The sequence below is a fragment of the Copadichromis virginalis genome, linkage group LG5, assembly GCF_057382275.1.
Source record: "Copadichromis virginalis isolate Kocher_CV1m ecotype Utaka linkage group LG5, C_Virginalis_male_GT1.1, whole genome shotgun sequence".
NCBI lineage: Eukaryota > Metazoa > Chordata > Actinopteri > Cichliformes > Cichlidae > Copadichromis > Copadichromis virginalis.
The window spans coordinates 33,387,499-33,405,608 of NC_140622.1; the positions used below are offsets into that span (position 1 = coordinate 33,387,499).

Below are 18,110 nucleotides of genomic sequence, written 5' to 3' on the forward strand. Positions count from 1 at the left end.
ATTTATCTCTATACTTATCTACCAATATCTCTGTTTCTACACTCATTTTATACGAGTGCTTGATGTTTGTTGTGTAGTTGCTGCTATGACAACTCAGTTTCCCTCTGGGATTAATAAAGTCTCTGATTCTCTGATGTGTCCTTCATTATGGATAAATGAGAAACAAGCAAACATAAAAAAAAAAGTATGACAATTGATACACACACAACACTTTCATGTTACCATAACATTTAGCAGCATACCTCACTGTAGCTGTAAGATGCGATAATTTACATAAGCAACAACACTCCGGTTGTCAGTCGGCCCACATTTCAAACCTCATCATCCAGTTTACAGACTGCACCAGCTATCAGCAGATTAACCTGCAGCAGCATCTTCTTATGATTTCTCTTATTCAACAGCACCTCACAAAACAAGCAAAGCAATTTCCTAAAATAACTGATCACATATTAGCATTTGTTGGGACTACTTTCTTCTGTGTATTAGTTCCAACACACATTTGTTGTGCTAATGAGTATTGATGGCAGCAGGCAGGTGAAAGTGGCCCTGATATATTTGAACTTTTCACCAAGGTCAATATTTGTGACTTATTGATGTGGTTTTAATAGTTTTGGCCACAGGCAACACACAACAACTCTTGTGGGCTGAATCAGTTAATTGTTGTTATTTTAATTATATTTTGTTATAAATATTAAATAAATATTAAATAAACACTGTTTGAGAAGCATAGAATGACATAGCATATATGGCAACTTGTGGGTTAATGAGTAATAACTTACATTTGAGGATGCACTGCCTGATAATCCAGGACTGAGAGCATGTGTAATTATGTTTTATAAACTCTATAAAATTAACTAAAATAACTGCAATTTCTAATCAGCCCTGTATCAGACATTATCACTTTGAGCCACAGCTCACGTCTCACTTACTCTATGAAGTAGACCATGCCGGTCTCAGTATAAGCCATCTCCCAGTTGAAAGGCAGGGGCTCCAAGCTGTCGTCACGAGGAAGAGAGCTCCATGTGCGGAAGTCCATGGTGCTGCTGGACTGAGTGTAGCTGGGCACTGCTTTCCTCCAGTCTGCCCCCTCTTTGTGCTCTGGAGAGCGTTGGAGGATGGATATATTAAAAAGGGAATAAGACAGTGAAAGCAAGGCAGAGAGAGTAGAAGGTTCGCCTGCAGGAACACCTATGTCCTGTGTTCCTGCTTGCTGCAGGGAATTGGCGATTCCATGTCACACACAGGATTTGCATGTCTTCGCCAAAGGGCAGTTTTAGATTTGCCTGAGCAAACTGTGTGTGAGGAAAAGTCTGTGCCTATGTATGTGTATATTTCCTGTGGGTTGCAATCATACAGGCAGGGATTCACATCGAAAGGGCCAGTTGAAACCTGAGGCTTCTTCTCTTTGATAATACTTTATAACTGCACATAAAATATATTCTATTACATTTGTAGACACTCCCCTTTAATGAGAAACTGCTTGCCAATGAACACAAAACATACAACAAAGAGCACTCCATGCCTTCCTCAGAAGATTGTTATAAAGCACTGAAACATAACTGGTTTTCATCCTTTTCTTTTTATGTGGCGCTAACCCTCCTCACAATAGAGGATAATGCCAAAAGATGTTACGCAAATCACAATAAAAGCATATCTGGGGGGATGCATTTCCTAAAGATCATTCCACCAGAATTTTATATTGCCTATAAATTGCTAAAAGAAACAACTACAGAGCCCTTCAGCAGCATTCGAATTTTGGTTATTTACAGCTTCTAAAACACTTTCCTCTTTTGCCTCTCTGATCAAATACGCACACTTGAGCTTGATTTTTAAAGGAAGACAAAGTGCGGATGGCATGTTTGAAGATGCTTTATGTGCTCGAGCTATGTAGAGACTTGGAGAACCAGCCTGAGGGCAAAGCCTGAAGGAGAGCTCATCAGTAAGGTTCACAGCAGGGTGAGGGCCCACTCGACGATACGAGTCAGATGGGTTATAGAAGGACTGTGGTTGATAAGGACAGCCTAAGCAACGATGGGGGAAGCTGCAGTGAAGAGTTCAGAGACTTAGAGCTCACATTTTCCATTAACCTCTTTTTTCATTCGACCATAACTCTCTCCATCTACGGTTGGTCTGAGACTTCTTTGCCACAGCTGTGGGCTGTAGCAGAGCAGTCATTTGTGACTGGTTGCTTTCCATAAAAAGAACTCCTGAATGTCTGGGCATTGTTTTGTGTTTGATTTCAATATGACAGAACAGTTGTGTAAACAGACTGGATTTCTGTGAATCCCTTGTACAGCTGAGCAAGCAGTGCTTGAGCTGAGACTGTCAAAACAATGTTTCATGTGTAAAAAATATTTTCAGCTTGGACTGGCCTCAATCTTAACCCTAATTCTCTCCTACTAAAAAAAATGGATATGGTATGTAGCATGTAACCTATTTCTGCTACAGGTCTGCTCTCCTTGTAAGCATTAAGGACAGATTCACTCCTTAGAGAGCCCAGGAGTTGTTCTGATAGATCACATGCACAGTATCCTACTCTCCTAGATCAGAGTCTCTCAAGGTGACCTGGGAGTTTATTCAACGCTAATGGTAACAGGGCTGTCACATCACACGTTTAAAATAGAGTCCAAGATAACATTATTTCTATTATTTCTAGAAAGCGATATTACTGTGACCTAAAGTTCTTTACATGTCGGTTGGGTCCCTTCAAAACTAGAAACCCAAATCTATCCTCAGGAACCAAGTCAGACAGGGCACAGACTGAGTTCAATCTAAGTGTCATTATGTCAAAAATCTGGATTATATTTAACAATGAAATGAAAAATCCAATACCTGTTGAATGCTCTCTTTCTGGGCCTGTTTTTGCATTTGGATCAGGTCTCACTGTCCTCAGGTCCCTTTCTAAAAAAGACTTAACAGTAATTCTTGATGCTTTAGGGTTTTCTAGGGTCTTTTAGGGTCAAGTATTACTGAACTGAACTAAACACAGAACTGAAAACTGACTATTATTAAACAGTAAGAAATCGGAAGTAGAAATTTCTTCCCCTGAGCTTCTCATTAAGAAAAATAATATGCAATACCATTTGATCTAGGAGTACAAAATATTTCAATCTTGACTGACAAATGAGATGCAAAATGACAAAATGAATTACGAAGACGACCAATCTGCACAGGAGAGCGTAGTGCCACATTATTTTCGTACACCTTTTTTGAAGCCTAACATTTTATGCTTTGACATTGACCTACCAGGCAAGCCATTGACCAGTGGTGGCCGCTCATCATCATCCTCCTCCTCAGGTACAGCGCTGTCCTTCCTGTCCATCTTACTGACTGAGGTTGTACGTTTCCTGGGGACCTCGCCACCAAAGTCCTCATCAAACAACACCTGATCCACCAGGTCAGGCTGCACCAGGTTGGGCTCTGCTGGAGGCTTTGGGGTTCCATAGTAGTTACCTTACAGAGGAAAGGAAAATGAAAAAAAGAAGTCATTTAAAATAATGTAACCAGAAATAGAAAAGCTTGAGTATATTTCAAAAAGACCAAAAGGAAAGAAAACTGTACTTGGCTGTGCCAGAAGACACAGACAGGCCCTCCACTATGCCACTATCACCACAATTTCTGTGATTTAAATCAAAAATGATTTCTCTAAATGTCACACACCAGCACTCAAGGTCAACCATTTACAAATTTCAGAGGTCTGATTCCTCTGCATATTTTTTCCATCTCTTAACCCCCCGCTTTGTTTCCCCTTGATAACCGCACCACAGGGCTGTCATCACTCATGTTACATTAAAATCACTTCACTTGGAATTTGCCAGCAACTAATTACACTGATCATTGAATACAGCAATTATCTATCTCTCAGCTTGCTTTTTTTCCATAATGAAGAAAGACCTTGTGTTACGGATTATAAATATTCAGTGGGATAACAGCGCTCTGTAAAGAGACGCAGGAGAGAGTAAAACTTTGTTAAATTATTTTCTCATTTAGCTCATGGGGTGATCTATCTATGTATGGCTAGTGAGCAGTATGTGGAACTCAATTTAGGCATTGAATAAGTAATTATTCAACCTCCATTAGGATTACAAATAATGTGCATACTAATTTAAATCCCTGCCATTTATTATGATTATTTGTTTGTTAAATGCTGCTCTGTCAGATGTGTTTACGGAAAAATTATCAAATTAATTTTTTTGTAATCCATTAGTAAAGGCATATATTTACTTGCTACTTACAATAAGTGATCGTCAGATTGAGCCTACTCAGCGAAATCATCGTATATAATTAGATTAAATAAAGAATACAGAGAAATACCGCTGGGAAATGCAGATCTTTGGCTATTTAATTAGCCTCCATAAACTTGATCTTATTTTCATTTGGAGCCAGTTGCTTATGGGACCATTGTATTATGAACCTTTGATGTATTTAAGCGTGAACATGCAGGCATCACAAACAGTGTACTGTAAGAGCAGCATTTATCAACTCCAGATCTTTTTATAGCTCGCTACAAAGAGGGAAAACTGACAGCATCGTGCATGCCAGAAAGAACAGAGGGCTGTGAGGAAAATATCACAACCACTCCAGCAGCTTTACAGAGCGATACAGTAGCACCACATCAGCCTTCCTCATAAGTGAGCCCATCTTGAGCCAGGCCTCATCTCCTCGGGCATGCCAGCAACAGTACACGGCAAACAGGGTTAATGCAGCTATCTTTCTCAAAGCAGCAGGAAGGTTGAAAAGAAGACGAAGGCTGGATGAAAGCCTACCCTTCCCCTCCTCACATGTAACTTTACTGTTTACCAAGCGACAGCCATCCGCATTTGTCAAAGATGGCTTCATTAACAGGGGTGGCACAGCGATAGCGGGGAAAGATTGGGTCTGCTGGCTAATCCCCGCCTGTCTCCTGCCACACGCTGACATTTATCAGCCAGACGCTACCTCTGTGATTAATTACTTACTAACATGTATCTTGGCCCCTGATAAATGTGTGGCGCAGATATAGCGGTGTGTGAAAGCAGTGTATCAGCAGAGATTTGTGGCACTATTTGCCATTATAAATGGAGGGAAGCCTTATAAGCTGATAAAAAAAAGGAAGCTTGTCCGATGTTACTTGTGATCCTTGTGTCATGAGGTTGATGAGCAAGGATGAGTGAACCTGCTCCTTCCAAGTGTGTGCAAGTAATTTCATGGTGGTGGAATCAGCTACTGGTAATAAAAAAAAAGCTTCCAGTTGTGAAGGGCAATATAAGCTACACAAGGTTATGAGCACTCTTTCATCCTACCAAATGCACGGACAGACACATACACAGCAACAAATCCATCAGACCAAATCCACAAACAGTCAGCTTCAAAATCCAATTTAATGTTTGTTTTCACTTCTTGCAAAAATCTGACTTATTACCACAAAATATACCCTAAAACAACTGTATAGAAGTGGCTGACAAAAGATGAAAGAATTCTGCTCGTAGCATATTAAAGTTCATCTATCAGGGAAAAAAAAGTCTTGTAAAGACCTATTTAGTTTTTAACTGCCTCCTCTGCTCAACTCTGAAAGTGTGACCCAACCTGGATCTCAGAGGCACAGAAATCAAGGAGGGACCAACCCCCCCCAAAAAACTAACTGTGAATGCTTGGCACGGATGGCTTATATGTGTGCTTGCCAGATTACCTGGGACCACAACCAACATAGATTGTCCAGCTTGTATCCGACCAATTTTAGAGCAGCCTGGATGCACAGAAACAATCTTATCCTAGAGGGATATTACAAGTGTGTTGTGTCCTCATTTTTATCCAGTCTTTCTTGAGAGAAGAACAATCCCTGACAGCTTTGTGACAAATAAGTTAAGGAGACGCTGTTTAGGCTAAAAATATATGTACATTGCCTCCCATAAGCCATTTGCTTAGTGGAGGACAAATGTTTTTCTTGAGCCATTAAGATAATGGCCATTACATCAGGGAGTTCATTACAATTAACTAAGAATCCCATTAGCCAAGCAACTTGTGCACAGCTCAATTATTATGCACGACTACAGACTTAAGGTAATTCACGAGGTCCTCACAGAACTATGGAAGCCACCTGGCCTGTGACAGGACACAGGAACTTATTTTCCCCTTTCCAAAGAAAAAAATAGGCTGGGCTTCAAACACAACTAAATGCAGTAAATCACATTCCTTGATCCGATTACTTCCACCTTTGAGTAAACTGTGCTGCTTAGAGATCAACACTCCCTGCCACAGTAGCCGTGCATCGCTTGTGCTGACTGAGTTTAAGCAGACGCGCAGAGGAGGGGGCATCCACTATCAGAGTGTTCAGAGTGTTCCCTCTTAGGAGTAGTATACTGAAACCTTCCAACTTTTGAGAAGCTAATCCTCACATCTGCACATAGCCGACGCTGTCCTGCTTCCTCGGCAAAGGGGGTTTCCACTGGGAGACGAGGAGCTCAGTATGCCTGTCAACTACATCTCTTTCTCTATTATATTATATTCCTCGATTTGCTCCCCATTTCTCTCTTTCTGCAAACAGTCAAACTCTTTATAAAAGGTATAAATCCCACTTGACTTCAGCTCATAGATGAAGGACAGGTTTTGGGTGCCTTGGTAGCCCTGGAAACCTGATCTTCAAATTCTTAGATGATCTATTCCGACAGAAGGAAGGACAGGATTTGTTCTGTATTCAAGGATGTGGAATTGTGTGCTAACAATGTATGTGTGTCCATGTGTGTCTAATGCCAGATAAAGCTAACCAGAGCTGAGCACCAGCCACAAGCTTCAGTACGAGCAGTGAAAAGATCAAAAGATTTAATTATGGAGACAAGCTGAAAAGAGAAAAGGGTGAATGACCTGTTATCTGGGAAAACTCGGGCAACTCTTTTTATTTAAATATCTGTATCTTTTTCTAGTTGCAGAACACTTTATGTTTTAGTTGTTTAGGAGTAAGAACATCCAGTAACCTCCAGCAGTTTTGTTTAATAATTAATTTTGTAATGAAAATAAAAAGAAGACTGGAATTTTTTTTGTTTTTTTCCTCTACATGCTGTCAATTATAGTACTTAGAAAGGAAATTACAATCAGGAAAACTCAGTAATGTGTATTGAAAATGAAAAAGTAAGTTTTATTTTACTGACACATTTTATTTGTCTAACCAGAGTAAACTATCCTCTGATCACTGCAACATACATAACACAAGGCCTATAATTCACCCTTTAGCTCAAACACTTTGAATGCTTTGCTACAAAGAAGAAAAAACCCTTCCTGCCTATCACACCTGTCACTGACTGCTGACTATTTCAGGTCCTAAAGTGCCTGGAAAATGTAAAGTTTATTTAATCCTTGCTACAAAAAATTTGTTCTTATTTATACAATATTTCTATGTCTATTTAAATTTAAGGTCTGCAAGCGTCATACCTCATCGCCCTTTCTACACATAGAGAGGAGAAGCTGAATAGTGCAGTTTATATCAAGAGCTGCAAATACTGCTGCTACTCTGACTGTCACTTCTAACAAGTCTTTAATCGTGTTTCACTGATCAATACATTTTGTCCCACTCGTCACATTTCACTAAGGCAGGCTATAAGTCATAATGACTGTGAATAGCAAGCTTACACTCACTCTATTACAGAGAGCTGTCAGTGTGAATCATATTCTCTGACTAAATGCACACCGCCGAAGACATGCACACAGAAAAGTTTCTCATATTCTTAATGCCACCGTGATGCCTACCATCATAGGTTCCACTCTCTAGCAGAAGTCCACTCTCCTCCAGGATCCTAAAGTCTCCAACACTGATGAAATTGTAGTCCACGCCTGGCACCTCCCCCTCTCGAGGAAGCCGTGTTGTGCCTGCAAAGAAAAACACACAAGCATACAAGTCAACACAAGTATAGATAAAGCAGTAATGTAGAATATGTTTCAGTTGAGACAGAAACTGAGATTAAGATATTTTCTCGGCTAACAGGTTCTGAACTGAATTGACCAGTCAAAATAAAAACAACTCTCTACTCTCTGTTCTTGATTTCAAAGATACAAAAGATGCAGTTTTTGTGCGTTTTTTTCTTTTTATCTGTACAGGACTGCAGTACATATTTGATAAGAGCAGATATCTCTTTTTGGAATGAAAATCCAAAGAGACCTTGGTACCATCTTGTGAAAGATGGATAATTGATGAAGGCCTGTAGAGCACTGAGGGCTTAATTCATTTAATCCTCCGTGAGTAACTGCAGCCTCTGCTAACAAGTTCTTATTGGAAGCTTCTTGGCACATATACTGGCTACAGCTGAAATGCAGAAATCAGTAGAGCAAATTAGAGATGTGAATTATGATGGAAGCAATGGGATTTGTAGCCCCCTGGTGTGGGTTAAGTTCACTCAGTGCCACAGAGGGCAACGCGAATGCAAATGACACAAGGCAATTCTGAGTGCATATTTTGCCCCTGTGGGGAAGCCACAGTCTACTTCAGTACTGATGGGAATTTTTTTCTTCGAGGATGATTATCTGCAAGGCAAAAAAATGGACACCAAATGATTACATTAGCATGGGGATTATGTAAACTGTATTCCATGAATAAGTAAGTGGGAATGTGCTACAATTGCACTCAAGGCTAATTAGGTGGTGTGTCACCAAACTTGTAAACTCCACTGAAATAACCACAAGAGTTGAAGGTAGGACAGCAGTAATTGGTAGCATGAGAGGCAAAACAAAGCAGACACACAGCCACCAGTCATCAATCCTGCATTTCATGGACATTTCTCTCACCTAAATGAATGTCAGTCATGCTTCTGGAGCAGATACTTCCTAGTTAATCCTTTCTAGGGTCATGGGAAGGGCAGAGGGTTGAGGATAAGAGGGAGATGAAGAAACAACCCTGCAGATTACCAGTCTGTAGGGGGCTTGCATAAAACAGTCCTTTATATTCAGAAAATCATTCAATCTGAAATTTTAAATAAGCCCGATTTCAGTGTAAGAGGAAACCAGAGCAAATCGAGTAGCCCTGCAGCAGAAAAGGGAGATGAGGGAAACACAGAAACGATACTACACAGATCTACAACACAGAAAAAAGTTTAGTAAGTGAATATGCTCTCACAATGCCAAGCAAGAGCACTTCTACCACTTCTGAATTCAGCAACAGCAACGCACAGTATCAGCAAGAAAGTAACATAAGTATTTTGAATTAAATACAAATATACCCTAAGTGTGCCGTTGATCTGTTCAGCAACAGTATACATGTGTTGCATTAAAATAAACTGCATTTAGGCATTACAACAACTATAGTGGAATGTTACTGAAATATACTGCAGCATCTCCAGAGTATTTTTTTGGCACTTGTAGAGTCTGTGCTAATTAGAAGTGAAAAGGGTCTGTAGATCGTGGTGGCCAAATAGCCTATTAAGTAACTTTATGTTGCCATTTCCTTTTGTTTTTCCACTCATATTTTCTCCCTAATTGGACTGTGACAGCTTCACTGCACAGTGCAGGAGCAAAATCACAGTTTGGGGAGAAAAAAACCAAAACACAGACGCTTGCTTCTACAGTCTGCCGTGATACCACAGTTTGTGTTACCAAAAGCAGTTGACACTGCATTGTGTGTGTGAATGCCAACCTCTGCTGCTTCTCATTACCAACTTGTCTGCCTGCGGCGCTGGCTTTGGTCCCTCGAAAATGTCCCCTGTAGCCCAATTACTTGAGTCACAGTTGTACCTGCCAAGAATCTCCCTAAGCCATCATCCTGGATGCCACACCAATATATACCATAAACCTGTTATTGTGAATCAGTTGTGCCAATATAATAAGGGCTCGCTCATGTTTTGAGGGTGCAGATGAATGAAAGTGGCAAATCCAAACAGAACTTTGCAGCATCTTGCCATATTTTTCTTTTGAACACAAGGGTCGGAGACTGCTAAACTAACGGCAGGAAGCCCCCCCCCCTCCAAAAAAGATACTATAATGAAAAAGGTTAAGTGGATATACTGCAGTTAATTGCCCAGCAATACACAGCAGGAATGTATTTGGATCATGGCACATAGCAGAGGGGAGAGTCTCCTCTATTCAAATTCGGGCTGTACCGAGTGACATTTTCTCAGGCTCTGGAGCTTCAGTGGGAATCAACAGCAAGTAATAAAAGATTCAGGACATGTGTCTCCTGGTTTAATTAAAGGCAACAATTGTACAACTGTAATCTGACAAAATCACTAGACACACAAGAAAAAGGCAACAGTAGTGCCGTGACTTCTAAAGTCAAAATGACACCAGTTTTTGGGGTTACATAAAGTTTAAAAAGTACAAAAAAAATGGCATCATGGTCTCTGAAGCACCCTTCAGTTTTTACTTGATTATTTTTCCTTGTTGTCTTGTTTTTTGTTAGCTCCTGTTTTATTTTAGTTGTGGATCTCTGGTATTTCTTTTTTGTTTTTCCCTCATTTGCTGTAGCCTGCCCTGCCCTCATTAATTTCACTGTGATTGTTTTCACCTGCATCCAGTCAGCCCTGTGTGCGTATGCAGTTTAATCTGTTCCCCTGTAAATTTGTCTATTTACCTTCAGTTTGACCTTCTTGTACTCACATATTTCAAAAGCTTTTCTGGGTTCTAGTTTTGTTTTTATCAGCCCTGTGGAGTCATTAAAGCTCACCTTTTGTTAGTTAGACCTATTTATTCATTTCAATTTTGTAACCTGAGTTCAAGAAAATGTTTCAACACCATCTGCTGCATGTGCTTTGGATGGTGCTAGAGGTATTGTAAACAATAGTAAGGGAGCTGCTTGTCTGGTCAAACTATATAAATAAAGCTTATAATTAGGGCTGAATCCGATGACCCAGAACCTTCACTTTCTTATGCTGCAATAGGCCTAGGTTCCTGGTGGCTTCCCATGATACACTGACTGTTTCTTCCTTATTCAGGTTTGTGTTTATACACCACTTTACTTTTAATCATTAGGTTCTGTCTCTCTTCCACAGTATGTCTCTTGCTCTGCCTCCCTCCCCACCCCACCAGCAGATGGCCGCCCCTCATTGAGCCTGGTTCTGCTGGAAGTTTCTTCCTCTGAAAAGGGAGTTTTTCCTTTCCACTGTTGCCGAGTGCTTTCATACAGTGGATCGTCTTGTTTGATTGTTGGGGTTTTCTCTGTATTATTGTAGGGTTTTTACCATACAATATGAAGTGCATTGAAGGGTTTTGTTGTGCATACAAATGGTGCAAAATGCAGCTGCTCACATTTGAACAAGTACTTGGAAATTTGAGCACATTACCCCTATATTGAGATCTCTTCATTGACTACCATGTCAGGTTTGAGCAGATTTTAAGGTCCTGCTGCTCACCTACAAGGCTTTAAATGGACTGGCACCTTCATACCTCTCCGACCTTTTACACCTTTATGTTCCATCTCGTGCTCTACGATCTCAGGACTCTGGCCTTCTAAAGGTTCCTAGAGCCAGAAAAAAAGACAATTGGAGAGCGTGCTTTTTCTTTTCGTGCCCCATTTTTGTGGAACCTCCTCCTTCAAGATATTAGGCAGGCATGCTCTGTGGAGGTTTTTAAAACTAAGTTGAAGACACATTTGTTTACCCTATCCTACATGTCTTAATTCTTTACCTTCTTTTTAAAAAAAAAAAATTCTTACTGTTTTTAACTTGTATTGTGTTTTCTACTTGTATCGCTATGTATCGCTTTTATTTATTTATCTTTTTAGTTTCAAATAGCTGTACAGGACTTTGTTTAAAAGCGCTTTATAAATAAAGTTATTATTATTATCGAAGGGTTTTGTTGTGATTTAAATAAATAAAATTTAAAAAAATTTAAATCACACCAAGCATCTCTGAAATCTCTGAAAAAGTAAATTCAGAGATGTGCCCTGGGTAGGGACTAGGGAGATCTATGTCATGTGCTTTTGGCACAGCATTGCTTGTTCAAAAGGTTCCTAGATCTGCAGCTACATGTCTTTTTGAAAAAATAAAAAGCTACTTAGTATTGTGACAAAGTCACTGAGTAGGCAAAGATGAGGTGACCTGAAGAGTGATGATCCCTGCCTGGAGTAAGAGACAGATGAGACAGGTAAGTCCGGTGCCCAAGCTTAGATGGTTTACATTTACACTAAATTCTGACCCCCAAAAATAAAAACCAAATATCTGAAGCTTTTATCTTTAAAACTGCTGGTTGATTACAAACCTGACAATGACAACAAGTCACATGCATACACTCCATTTATAATACAAACTAAACTTCACTTCACTGGCATTGTTAGGCAGATTTGTCCTTGGTACAAAGCCAGTTTCCTGTCACTATGACGGACAAGCTGCTGGCTTTAGCGTTGCATTTAACATTCAGGATGGTGTCAACGCTCTCATAAAACTCTTATTAGAAATTGAATGACCATTTCCTAAAATGTCAAACTATTCTTTTTATTTTATGGTTATGAGTAGTGGTTCAGAGCTGTGCGCCTGTCTATCTTGGTTAGAAAAAAAAACTGTCACCTTAGTCTTCCAAGGTCTAACTGCTGAGACCTATTTTCTGAACTGTCTGGACTCGAGGTTGCCACAATGGGAACTTCAGAGGTAGTCAGTCAGAAGTGGCAGGCCATAAATTTAACATGTTGAGTTCGTGCACAGTTTTATGATGGTACTTCAAACAAGGGTGGCTTAGGGCTTTGATGTTGAAATTGAAAGAAAGAAAGAACAGGGAAAGCAAAAGGGATCATCACAAATCCAAACTCTGTTGGTATTTCTGCAGAAAAAATCGCCTTTGAGAAAATATACTTTGGCAAACTCTGTCACTTAGCTATCTGCTGATGTCTTTTTGTAAAACAGACTACCCTATATTGCCATATAAAAAGTAAATGCATAACAGCTCCTTTATCTACCTTCTACCAGTATTAATTTAATGGGAAATTGTGAAAATCAGTTGATGAGGAGAACAGGGAGGCAGAGCACAAGGAATGAGCTGTCGCCACATTTAGCATGCAGAGAGCAAGGTCAGAATGCTTTTCTCATTTCTCTAATTTGTGGCTCCGTGTCTTGTCTATCCTCCATCCTTCTGCCTGTGACCCGGAAATCAATCTCAGTATGCCACGTTGAAGGATGTCTCATTTCTTTAAATGCACTTGTAGAAGAGAGGAAAGAGGAGGTTTGTCAGAGGAGATGTAATTGACGATGGGCAGGTGTGTCCTTTGTCGAAGTGTTTTTTTTTACCTCCAGTGTATAAAAGAGATATGACTCACAGCTTGAATATATAAAAAAAACAAAAACATGAGAGATGGACTGTTTAAATAACTGTTTTGTCAGTTATTTAAGATCAAGCTTTCCCCATGGGATGGACGTAGAGACCTAAAATTCATTCCAGATACACAATATAACCATCCCTCCCAAACAGTGGTCACAAATCAGTCCAAATGTGTGGTAGTGGGCACATCTGCCATATTGAGATAATCCATCCCACCTCACAGGTGTGCCACATCAGGATGCTGATCTGACATCAAGAGTAGTGCACAGGTGTACCTCAGACTGCCCACAACAAAAGGCCAACCGGACTTGTCTCAACTCCTCTCTCCTCATAACCTTTCCTTGCCTCCTCTACTCACATCTCTGGTGGGAGGACCTAAGACACAAGGAGAGGAAGCAAGGAAGATGAGCAATCTGGGAAATGAGAAAATGGAGGGATAGTCCAGCAGCATTTGTACATGACACGTTGATCCATCCCTGCATTCCTGTCTGTGCATGTACCTGCACTAGTGCAGTGTGTGTGTGTGTGTGTGTGTGTGTGTGTGTGTGTGTGTGTGTGTGTGTGTGTGTGTGTGTGAGAGAGAGAGAGAGAGAGAGAGAGAGAGAGAGAGAGAGAGAGAGAGAGAGAGAGACAGAGAGAGACGGAGAGTTTGTTTGGCATAAAGCTCTTTCTCCCCATCTCTGATCTTGGTGGGGAGTCAAGGGACCGCTTGTGACCCTGAGCATTCTGTCCTCTTAGAAAACCCTCCTCTTTTTGTTCTCTTCAGAGCACTTGAGAGCCTCCTCCAGCGTTTTTGTAAAGTCCAAATGAGATGGAGCCCGTCCCAAGACCCTGTCAAGGAGGCTCGGGGATTTACCACACACAAACAGCAGAGACTGTGCTCGCGTGTTGTCTCTGTTCCCCCCCTTTTCCTCCATTACAGACCACTCTTCATCGCCTGTCCTCTTCTTTCTGTCTCTTAAAAAATTTGTTTTGTGTTTCATAACTGGCCTAAAAGTAATGCTTGCATTATGAACCTAAAATCTAAAGCTCAGTAGAATTGACCTTATGGTGTTAGTAGGCTGCACAAACAGAATGGCACAGATCAGCTGTAGTTGTGTTAGCGTAGTGCAGTGTGGTGGTAGTTAACTAAAGTGGACCACTGGCATGGTGACACAAACCAACCGCTAATCCGCCTGCTGTCAGCATGATTGTCACACATGGCTCTCAAATGTGCTTGTTTATCCTCAGCTCGTCATGTTCAACACATTCAGCGAATTGTTATGTGTCCTCATTTATAATGCCATAGTGTTACTTATAGGGTAGGAGTACTCACTGCACAACTTATCTGTGCCAAATATATGACCAGCTGAATCCATGCTGAAGAGTTGCAGGGTGAAATTGCAAGAGCAAAATAACTGCAAAACACAGCAGGGGAGCAGAAGATAGACTATTGCTAAAAAAAAAAGCCATTCACACTACTCAACAAAGCAGCTTGTGTTGCTGTTGCACTGCACTATTGTCTGGTATGGTTGATACCAGTGTGGTCACTCTGTATACAGTGAGTAAATACTGAATTGGTGCTGTAAAACCAACCAGTTATTCAATATTGTAATGCTATTCTGGATACATGGAGGATAATATGTGCTACAGTATGCTACTGTAACTGATTCTGGAACAGGTAAAATGTTTTTATGCACCTGACATTGGAATGCCAACACTAGGTTATATACACTGGAGCATTTCAAGGTTATAAACTGCAAAAACGGATCTTTTTTTGTTTGTTTTAAATTATTAGTTGTGGTTCAAATGTTTTTGCTTTTATACATTCAAACCACAATCTAAATAAAGCTGAAAGGAGAGCCAAGGGTAATTGAAACAGAAAAAGAGTAAAAGTGAAACAGAGAGGGTGAAGGATGGGAGACCGAGAGCGAGGGAGTGAATGATGGAGGTGCCGTCACTGTGCAAGTCCCGGACTCTTGCTCATTAAGACAGTAATTCAAGCAGGGGATTAGAGAGTCAGACTCATGCACCGAACCCACTGGCTGCGGATGATGAATGGTGGTCAAAGCCTGTAATATCTCACTGACCGCCGCCTCGGTACATGAAAATATACAACGTCGTGTTTGAACAGGTAGTTAATACTGGGGGTGTGTGGATGGGTGACAGAAAAGAGTCCAAGCATGTTATGTTGTGTGTGTGTGTGTGTGTGTGTGTGTGTGTGTGTGTGTGTGTGTGTGTGTGTGTGTGTGTGTGTGTGTGCAGAGAAGAGCAGGTGAGAGTGACAGGTAGCAGTGCTGGGGGGGAAATTACTGGAATGAGTTTTGTAAAGCTCTTTAATAAACTTCTGTCCATCGAGTGTAACTGACCCAAGATTCTACCAGCGCAGCCAGGTTTTGAGAAGAAAAATTCACAAAGTTCACAAAGTGACTGACAGGTATATGAGAGGAATAAACACAAAGAAAAACATAGAAAGACTCAGAAACTGAGTGAGGCGAGGGATGGAAGAAGGATCGTCCTTAAGTAAAATATATATTAAAGGTAAGCAGCTTACTCTCTGAAAATTTTCACACTTGCGCTGCATGACCCCTCTGAACAAAGCAGAGCAACTTCCAGCCCTGAGGGGCGCGAGTGCTGAGATGCTGCGTGTTTGTGACAGGGCTGTGCCTAAGAGTCTGTCATCGCCTCAGCAGAAGTCCCTCTGCACGTGACTTAAACCTTGACTACACCCAATTACGGCATTTCTCTGAGCAGAGTCAGTGTTCAGCATGACGTGGTAAATATTTAGGCCAATATATCTGTGCAAACATTACGTCAGACTTACAGACACCGTGTCAGAGTCACGTCTCCCGTCGATGCAGTTTCACTTCAGCACATCATCTGGTGCCTTAAAATTCTGTGCAGTTTCTCCTTGTGCGTCATTCGACATCAGTATTTCACCGTTTTACAATAAATTTAATACAAATTTAATACAAATTTTCTAAATGGAAATCTGTTTTTAAATTACAGTAGCAATGCAGACAGATACAGCACAAAAAAAATCCTTTTAAGAAAAGAAATAAAATTGCATTTCTAATTTTAGAGGCGTTCCCATCATTGTGGCAAACAGCCTGCATTTATGCAACCCACACAACCCTTAATCGGGATATTAATTTGCACCTTTGCTGTGCTAACAGCCTCATCTCTAATTTTGGTAATTTCCATGCTTTCATTTAACAAAAACGGCGAACATTCAAGCTTATAAAACCTTTTGAATTATCTAAAAAAAGGTTAGAAAATGCAGAGGCGTCAGGCTGCAAATGTGTTCTTCTTTTTCTTAGCTCCTGGAAAGTGACATTTTACCAATGAAAGGTTTCTGTCTGCACGGTAAAAGTGAATTTTACTCGACTAACCCAGTCCAAATCCTGAAGACATTATGAAACATTTCCACTGTTTGGAATTACAGGGATTGTATGTTTTTGGAATATATTAATTTGTAATGAAATGACTAATATTGCTTATAAATATTTTTCCGTTTTTCCACTCAAAATTACTATTACCCAAAAACCCATTCACTGTCCACAGTACCAACCTTTTTATTTACCACTCAATTACTGATTACAGCAAGAATAATAGCTGGTGACGGCCCCGCTGAGTAGAATGTCAGCAAGGAAAAGCAGAGAAGGGGGGGGAAAAAGCAGGAATATTTATGGAAAGAATACGACTTTGATCATTATGATGATACGGCACAGAAGTAAATAAGTTACACGGGGGTTACAGAGATGTCCTTGGCCGGGTTGCTATGGTGACACTGAAATGTGTGTTTTGTAGTGTGTGTGACAGAGAGCTGTGAGTGACTGACAGTGCAGGAGCAGACAGGGTACATATGTGTTTGAGCGCGGTGTGCGTATTCAGGCTTGCGTAATAAAATCAGAACAGGCCTGCTGCTTTTCAGTGCAATATGTTTCCAGCTGTCAGATGCATACAGAACGGCCTCATTGTTCCCATAGGGTGCTTCAGACAAAAGTGCACATGTGCTGAAAATAGGGTAGACTGTACATTCAAACCATGTATAGTGAATGCCATCAATGGTGTACTTACAGGGGATGGTGCGTAGGTAGAGGTTGTCCCGTATAATCTGTTGGAGCTTGTGGTCCAGCGAGCCCTTCTGAAACTGCAGACTGAGGTAGTGGCGCAGGTCCGTGTTCAATACTTTTCCTGCATCAACAGAAGCAGAGGCAAGGAAGGTCAATAAAAACATGTTGGTAGTCTCTCAGAAGAGTTTATGCCTAAAAGGAAATCCATCCAAGAGGCATGTACCCTCACAAAGTAATCAATACAACAAAATGAGATTAAACTGTTTTTCTTGACAAAACTGTAACCCTTTCATGCCTCAACGTAATATTTACGTTTGTTTCTCAGGGAATAAACTGTGTTCTGTGTAATTATTTGATGCAAACTGTGCTAACAAAGAGAAACATGAAATGGAGACGACTTAATAAAGACATGGGTTTTATTTTTAGAACATCATACAAGTTAAAATCAAGGTATAAGAAAAACACTGTCATGAAAGCATGAAGAGCTTAACAGACAACATGGTTTGACCAATTTACCCAAGAGATGTCTTTTCAGGTGTCAATAATTAAGCAATTAAGCCCATGCAACTCCCTGAACACTCCTGCAGTGATATTGCAAGGCACGGAAAATGGCCAGCTGCAGTCTGCCAGTAGTACTTTAAGTGTAATCATTTGAATTCAGTTAGGTGTATTTTGATTCATTCTATATAGACAGTATACAGACAGTATAAAGGGACACGCTAACGAATGAATGGTAGCTTACATTAATCAATGAAAGGGCAGTACAGAGGTTAGCAAGCAGTTTCCTACTTAAGAGTTTTTAAAATTTTGATACTCTGGGTTAATTGTAAGACCCTCCCTGAATGAATGAGG

The 18,110-nt window shown here is 40.5% G+C and overlaps 1 protein-coding gene across 2 annotated transcripts in view; it reads right to left on the reverse strand.

Moving 5' to 3' along the window:
* The window catches only part of magi3b (membrane associated guanylate kinase, WW and PDZ domain containing 3b), a 122,998-nt gene that overhangs the window by 20,127 nt on the left and 84,761 nt on the right, over positions 1–18,110 (reverse strand). For both annotated transcript variants that reach the window (XM_085457439.1, XM_085457440.1), the window contains exons 2-5: positions 17,263–17,379; positions 7,720–7,839; positions 3,247–3,453; positions 930–1,098 (exon numbers count right to left, since the gene is read on the reverse strand). In XM_085457439.1, the coding sequence (XP_085313565.1) occupies positions 930–1,098; positions 3,247–3,453; positions 7,720–7,839; positions 17,263–17,379 (613 nt within the window). The remainder of the gene's footprint in view (positions 1–929; positions 1,099–3,246; positions 3,454–7,719; positions 7,840–17,262; positions 17,380–18,110) is intronic.